We start from the raw sequence: 8693 nt of genomic DNA on the forward strand, positions 1-8693 counted from the left end.
ACCCTAACCCTAGTACTATTCACGAACAAGCTCAAAACCGCAACCCTAGTCCTAGACGGGTCAACCCTGACGGGTTGGCGGGTTGGCTTGTTAATGTTATCAATTTAAAAATTAAATTTAAAATTTAGGATTGTTTAGGATTATTCATTTAGTAAAGGTCGAACCTAGGTCAATTTGGTGTTTAACTAGAAGCCCCACCACTGAGTTGTAAAGTGGACGTTTTTATTGCCACTTAATCAACGATATAGCCGGTTACGGCGCTTTAGTTTTCTTAGGAAGAGAACCCTAACATCAACTAAGCATTTTACTTTTTTTTTTTATCATTTTATAAGTTTAAATTAATGTGAGTAAGACTAACTCACTGTTTAAATTATGCTAGTCTTTTTATCAATTTAGGACATCCTGAATAAATATGTGATTGATGAATCTAAGTTGTAATTTAATTTATTGATTGATTATTTAAAATCTAAAAATTGTTATATTTGTTTGGGTAGATCCAAAATTAACTTTATTTATTGATTTAAAATTAACTAATTCTAATATATGTTTGCAAATCATGAATTTTAAAGAGTTGGTGGGATTGAGAGATATATTTATTAATTTTGACGGGTTGACGGGTAACCCGCGGATTGTCCCTAGCCCGGCTTGTTTTCTAGTAGGGTTGTATATGCCAACCCTAACCCGGCCCGTTTAGACAACAAGCCAAGCCGGACCGGGTTGAAACAAGCCGGGTTAGGGTCAACCCGCAAGCCGAGTTATAAATTGACAGCTCTACTTTTGATACTAATCTGCCTCTGACATATATGAATATTTGATTTCCTTTTAGAATTAAGGCTTGAAAATATGTTTGCAGTAGACAAAGCTAGCAAACCTCACGAATCCGGGACACTTACACTTAGTTAGATGAAAAGACTGGAAAGAAGAGTTTTAGATACCTATCTTGAGGAATCACAAAGTCTGAGACGAAGAGAACCTTGTGATTTCTATCTATTTCGTTTTTGATTGGACATTTACAAAAACCTCGACAATCAATAGAAATAAGATCAAGATACACGAACTATCAAGGTAAAGATAGTCGAACCTGGATTCATGAATTACTAAGTGAATATTTTTAGTCGTCAACATAATTATGTTTCTCAGAGGAAACCTTGGTTAATAGGGGTCGACTTTAACTAATATAAAATTAGGACATATAAGTGTCGCGGATTGAAGTTACCAGTTGTTTGAGTCTTTCTATTTAAAGACTTTCAAGACTAGAGGTTGCTTTGAATTCAAGCTAAGATAACTTGGGATTCAAGCAAACAATTTCTCAGTTTAGATGATGCAATTGTGAGGAGTTCATGTAAGTATGTGATAAGTTCGTCTTGAAGTTATATAGAATAATATACACTATGGTCTAGGGTATTGGAACCGTGTATAATGATCGTTCATGGCAATTACTCCATATGAACGTATAAACATAATCGTGCTCATTTAATACTCAAGACATAAAGATGATTCACAAACACGAAGTGATTTAGTGATCAAAGATGTCTTATAAGTGTTTATGAGAGTTGTCGCAATGCCAAACATAGTTGTGAAAATAGTTTGCGAGCATTGTTTAATTTGTACTGGGTAGGTATGTGTAGGGGTACATGTATCTATGAACCAGTTCGTGAATTCATCGTGCTAGGGTACGCGTACTGGGTATGTATACCCTTAGCGGTTCACAAATTGAGGCCCTTGGGGTATGCGTACTGGGTATGCGTGCCTCCCCCCTTTACAACTTCAGAACCTCAGGGTACGCGTACCTACCTACGTTCCGGAACTCAGATGTCTAGGGCATGCTTGTTGGGTATGCATGCCTACCATGTGTCTAGATTTAAGTAGTTCTGAAAAAACTTTTTCTCGATGTATAGAACATTCTTAATCGCCATAGATATGAAACACATTGCCTGGTAATTCCCAAATGATCAACTTAAAACAAAAATAGTTCTTGAAAAATAAATTGCTCATACTAAGATCTCTATGGATCTATGAACATGCATTGCGTGAATAATATTTCGAGATGTTTAACAAGGCAAGCTTGACTCGAAAATTTTTCTTTGCAATATTAAGTTTACTAAAAGTCATACGACAGAGTCTCATAGAAATAGAATGGTAATGTCATGAGTAAATGGGATGGTTCAGTCTTCACATACCTCTTTGTTGATGAAGTTCTCCAAATGTCTTCAGTTGATCTTCAGTTTTCTATCTTCGAAGATTATTCAGTGATGTGTGATACAAACTACCATACTTTAATCCTAGTCTGAGACTTGACTTTAGTTTCCGTCAAGGTCAACTCATTGACCTTGACAAAAACTAACTTTCCGTGTTCAACTGTTTTGATGGAAACTTTATTAATGCTAGAATAAGCTAAGCAAATTTGGGGGTCCATAGTGGTTGCTGTTTTGGTTGCCTTGGCTTTGTCATATTCAATATAAAATCAAGCGAAATGGACAACCATAATGCTTGGTCTTAAAAGCTAATGCAGATTGAAAGTGTGAATAATGAAATTGTTAGAAAGAAGTAGAAGAATTGTTCAGAAAACTCAATCTATAGAGAAACCAAGGTACTTTGTAAAAATCCCAAAATTAATCTTTTATCTTGGATGTGAGGGGTATTCATCCAAAATTACAACAAGGGAAACAAATTGTCATTAGTAACCCCCACAAAGAATAATAAATCGTTTATGTTTAAAGAATGCGGTACACAAAAAGCATATTGGTGAAAATAACTTACGTTAAATTTAGAACTCAAAACCCAATACTTTGTTATTTTTATTGGAAACATGGTCGAAAATCTATACCGATGAGTGAAACATTTTCCAAAACACCTTGGTTTAAAGTTAGCATCAAGAAGACAAAACTCAAAACAACATGGTTGGAATATAATTCCAAGCAAACCCATTCTTCTTCCAATTTTATCGGGTTTTATTCATACTTATAGTTGTCTTATTCCGGGAAACCTTCTCTAGCCTGTTCGGATACCAGAACCAGAAATCAATCTCAGAAGTCGGAAGAAAAATCATTTTGCTTCATAAAAAGTTTATTGTATTTGCTTTTAGTAGTCATTCTGAAATTGTGGACCCAAACTAATTTTTGATCTTTTTGCTTCCAGAAGTCGAAGAACAATTTCTTAAGTAGTATCTAAACAAGCTATTATTTTTGTCGAATCTGTCGGTATTGCACTTTTACAATATGATCTTGTTTCTATGTACTCTTTTAATTCCAATCTTATATCATTGAAACCTCAAATTACCATTAACGAAAAGGTTCATAGATTATCATTTATTAAAACATTTTTCGAAACAATGTGCGTCTGTTTAAAAGTTTTACCAAGAAAACAAAATTCAAAACAAACTCATCGGTCTCTCAGAGTTTCCTCTTATAAAAAGGTTTTACATTAAAACAACAAACAGTTCATTGCTTTTCTCGTACATATCATTTGTTTGTTACTAATGCTTAATTTCTGGAGTGTACTATTTTACCTATACACTTTCTCTTTCCTCTTTTCCACTCTCTCAACAGGAGATTTCAGGCGAGTTTTTTCTTTTTCTCCGGCGAGCTTCAACTGCTCAGATCTGCTCCTTTTGGAGTGGATCTGAACAATAACTCCTTTCTCTTTCGTTTTTAGTTAGTTATTCTTAGTTTGTTAAGATTTAATGCTTTTTAGGTTTAGACTGGGGTTAAAACACCCCTTGCCGGCGGCAAGTTTTATGCATCTTCATGATGTTTCTTTCTATGCTCTTCGAGCTTCTTTTATCGACTTTAATGGTCGTTCTCTGTTGGGGTTTTTAGTTTTTAAGTACATTAAAGGTGACCGTCGGCGACCGGAATATACGTCGGAATCTTCATCACTCCGCTCAAGACTTCAAGCAAATCACTCCTACTTTGGAGCATCTCTTTTTCTAGAAGAAGATAATCAACAAAAATGGTGGACTTTTGATCCGAATACCATTTCTCCTCCGATTCAATCGGTTCTCTACTCATACATGTGTCTAGTCTTTTTTGGATGATCTTTCTCTTTTCTTGTTAGGACACTTGATGTTGTACTAGTGTTGTATGGTATTTCTCTATGGTTCTTAAAATCTGATGTACTTAAACTTTTTGTAACCTTAACTTTGAATTATCAACGAAGAAGAAGAGCTTTTATCAAAAAAGAATGCCTAATTTCTTTTACAACCCATGCCTCCCATTGTTGCTAATTGAATCGTGGGTTTACATGAAACCACAATATCATGAAAGAAGGGCATCATATTGTAGTGGTTGATGCAACCAAACCCTAAAATCAAGTAAATCAAAAACACAAAAAATCAAAAATCAAGTAGTTACAAGTCAATGTTATTAGAGATTTGGTTTTTATTCTTGGTGTTTGCGGGTCCAAAGAAGGAAAGACGAACCTGCACCCAACCCCTTGCATGTGGACCACTTTGAACAAACAAAGTATGGAACACAACACAAAAGAGAATATCATAATTTGGCGCAGCATGAAAACATTGACACAGTGACACCCTATCTTGTAACTAAACAGATGTTGCTAATCATAGTCATCCTCTCCTCCTCTCGTTAATTACAATCAATTAACAAAATTCCAATAAACAAACAAAACCCTGTTTTTCAATAAATCTTTCCACCAATATATTATGCTTCCTTCTTTGGCCCTTTGCTTTTCCTTGCCAACTTTTTCTCCTTGTCTCATTGTTGGGCCCATTCTCAAATCCCTTTTGCTCTCTAAAACCTTCACACTTTCATCACAATTTACAACTCATATTACATATAGAGACTCGCTCACTCTTGAGCTCTCTCAAAGTGAAGAACCACTAAGCAAGTGAAAAGAAAGAATTTCAGTCCACACTTTACAGAAAGAGTGATAGAGAAACAAAACCTCTTTAATTCTAAAGCATTTCTTCTTTTATCAGAGAAGTGGAGAGCATTCAGAGGAAAAAAGGATGGGTAATCACAGGTTTAGATTATCAGATATGATACCAAATGCTTGGTTTTACAAGCTCAAAGATATGAGTAAAACCAAAAACACCTCAAAAACCAAGCACCTAAACAGCAAAAAAGTTTCACCAACAAAAACAGTACAAACCCAGCCAAAGAATCAACAATTTTCCAACCCGAGACATTCTTACTACTTCACAACCGATCCATTCAAAGCTGAGAAACTCTACAGTTCACCGATAAACCGTAAGTCAACAGACACTCAGTTCCCACCATTTAATCCACCGAGAAAATCATCAAGAAGAAGAAGAAGAAGAAACAAAATCAGTGCTGCTGCCAGTATTAAATATTCTTCACCCAGGATTTCTTCAGGTGGTTGTAGTTTCGGAACAAATTTTGATTCAACACCAAACGATTCAATTCCATCTCAAGATCATCAGAATCTTTATGAATTCATACTCAAGTCTAAACCAGTTTCGAATTCTGACCCATTTGATGAGAGCTGGTCTTCTTCATGGTCTAGTTCTTGTAGTTGCAGGATTAGTACTTCAACTAATGATATCATTATAGATATGGATGGCAGTGAGTATAATTTCGATAAGAAATTAAATGGGTTTGAGTTGACTCCAAGGCTTGAACTTCCTCCAATTCTAACAAAACCATTAAAGTTCAGTGATATGGTTTCAGAGATAAAAAACAGAGAAGTCTCTGTAAAAGTCAGTAAAGAAGGAAGAAGAATCAAGAATGTCAAAGAACAGAGAACGGGTTTATCCTCATCATCTTCATTATCAGTTAGGAAGTCGGTTTCAAGTTGTAATTCTTCTCCTGGGATGAAATTAAGATCGAATTCACCGAAAATTGGAAGTAGAAAAATACAGAGTCGAAAAATGGCGGGTAAAACCAGTACCACAAGTTCAAGATTATCAAGAAGTAGCAACGACAAAACAAGCGTTTCAGATAGTTTTGCAGTAGTGAAATCTTCATTAGATCCTCAGAGAGATTTTTACGAATCAATGGTAGAAATGATATTAGAGAATAATCTTAGAGCTACTAATGATTTAGAAGAACTTCTTGCTTGTTATCTTTCTTTAAATTCAAATGAGTATCATGATCTCATTGTCCAAGTTTTTGAACAAATCTGGTTTGACTTAACTGATTCTAAATTGTAATCAAATTAAACCAGATAACAAAAGCTTCAAATCATGTAATGTGTATATGAATAATATCTTATCATTTTAACAGCTTTCTCTGTTTCTAAGATCAGTCTTTAATGTTGAATTATAGATTTGTGACACAAACCTCAAAATGGGTTCTGCGAATCCAAGACTAAGATATTGGGCCGCATGGGTCACCGGTGTACTTATTGTATGATTGATTATCAGATTAGAATCTTTATAGTACACATGCTGTATATGGTTTGTCTTCACTGAATGAAAAACCAATCTTTATCACTAATTTCTGCAGAATTTTGCGAACTTAGCCAAATTGAGTAGGATTTTCACCAAGTAAAGAACAGTTCTGCGCATGTTCTATGAAACTGGTTGATCCTTTGATGTGGATTTTTCTTGGGGGTCAAACTTGGTTTCTACAGTGGCGACTGTTTCTAGTGAAGTGGTGTGTGCTAGTACTGGAATAGTAAACCCTAGCTAAATCTGTCTTCATTTGTTAATCTAAAACAGTCTTAATCGACATGTGAAAACATCCGTACATCATATGGGATACGAAGCATAATATAGACCCTAGAAGGATAGGCACCTAGCTAGACGAAATTATTGGAGAAAAGAAGTGAAAAAAAAAAGTTTGCAATTTGCTTTTGTAGAGATTGGCTAAAACTTTGATGAAGATTGTGGAAAATGACCAAAAAAGGGAAAAGAAAAACGCAAAATTGGAAGTTTACTGGTTGGTTATTAAGAGAAAAGTAAGGACGGACGAGAAGGCTTTAGAGGTTTTTGTCCCCCACGGTACTACTGTAGTTTTCTGCTCTCTATTACGCTGCTTCTTATACCAGAAATATCAGAGCAGAGTAAGTGAACAGGAAAGACTTCTAGTTCTGTTTCTGTGATGATCTTCAACAGTTCTGTTCATCTTCAAGTTCATCATGTGGTCCCTTTCAGACTGTAAACGTATGCATGAGTCCGTTAGTTTGGATCAAATTACTGTTTAAGATAGAGCTGAATTTACTACAGACACTGTTCAAGTATTAGGTAGTTTTGGCAGAAAACTACCTGATTTATACATTCTTTTGTCGGTTTTCTTGGTCATGTTTGACTGAGTTTTCTGCTGCTTGGCGTGGAGGGGGAGCTACTAATACCAGGATGTAATGAACTCACATATAGATAGGATAATAATGGAGATATAATCAATAATAAGTAACCTCAGTACCACTATACTGCCTCTTTCTTTTCTATTTTCATGATAAGCTCTCAACTCAGTAAGACTACCCAAATGGGAAATCCTAAAGTACATCTTATTCCTACACGTGGGTTGATCACCACGCTCCATTCTAATGACCATCTAACCACTAAAACGAGCTTAACTACTAATCTTATACTTAGACAGGATTCCAAAACCCAAAACTCGATTAGGGACACCATAGGACCATGACAATACTCCCCCCTTCACCATATCCTTGTCCTCAAGGATGAAGAATAGACACTGTACTGTAACTCCGAAGTGACCCTGTCGCTGCTCCAAAATGTCCGGAGAAATGATCTTGATGAGCATAATGACAGCACTTCTTGAAACTGTAACATGGGCTTGAATCCCAGTATGCGCTGGAGTAAGAACTGCAACAATGAAATTCCTATGACTTTCAACAATCTGCCTACTGTTCGCATTATAATGAGAATGATTGTCCTTTAGGTGCACAAGAACTTCAATGTAAACCCTCACCACTTGAGTGAAAACTAAGAGGGAGGTGAAAGCATGCATTTCAGTGACAAAAATCCCTTCCACCTTCTCAGTAGAATGTGAGTAATCCATAGAATATTACCGGCGAAGACTTTTCTGGCATTAGAGAAGGCGTGAGTAATCCATATAATATTATCAGCACCACCACTCAATCTCCATATGACGCTCCCAACTATTTCGGTAAACAACCCTTGTGTCCAAAAGTGATCAAGAGGAAGACTCTTAGTTGTAAGCCCACACTTGGTCTGGAGTTGCACAAACATTTCAGTATATAGCTCCTCTAATATTTGAGTTCTCAGTGTCCTATAAAAGAGTTTAGTGGAGTGGTAACCTTTCTTTGAGTCCTGCCAAGAACCCCATTCCAGGTTACAGCGAGAAGCAAGATGCTGACGATAATAAAATGTGCGCAAAAAACTACCACTGGAATGCAACCATGTCGTTAAAACTTCCCTTTCAATCATAATCTCTCCAGAAGATTCAGATGTAAGTAGTAACATATGCAGGAATGAACTTATGTTTGAGATATATGACTGAGCTCTAACAGTTGAAGAAACAGAGAAGATAAACATCATGAGAGATATAGACTCCTTAAGAATGATTTTCCACACAACAGCTTCATCCTCAGTATCTCCTTGTTGAACATGAGTGAGTACATATTTTTTGAAGTCTTGCGAAGTACTTGGACATACACAGCTGGAAAAATGAATAAAAATTCCCAAACTTTAGAAAATCCGCCAAAGAAGCGTGAATAGATGTGCAACTGTTGTAGAATGTCCCTGCATTATAAAAACATGTCCAATATCCCAGAAGACTGTAGGA

At 35.9% G+C, this 8693-nt stretch overlaps 1 protein-coding gene across 1 annotated transcript; it reads left to right on the plus strand.

Annotated features, from left to right (window-relative positions):
* Positions 1-4692: 4692 nt before the first annotated feature.
* On the plus strand, positions 4693-6205 carry LOC113308887 (transcription repressor OFP1-like). Its single transcript, XM_026557342.1, has one exon. It carries the CDS (start codon positions 4970-4972, stop codon positions 6131-6133), a length of 1164 nt encoding a protein of 387 aa, XP_026413127.1. The 5' UTR covers positions 4693-4969; the 3' UTR covers positions 6134-6205.
* The last annotated feature ends 2488 nt before the right edge of the window (positions 6206-8693 follow it).

The sequence above is a fragment of the Papaver somniferum genome, chromosome 9 (genome assembly GCF_003573695.1).
Source record: "Papaver somniferum cultivar HN1 chromosome 9, ASM357369v1, whole genome shotgun sequence".
Lineage (NCBI taxonomy): Eukaryota > Viridiplantae > Streptophyta > Magnoliopsida > Ranunculales > Papaveraceae > Papaver > Papaver somniferum.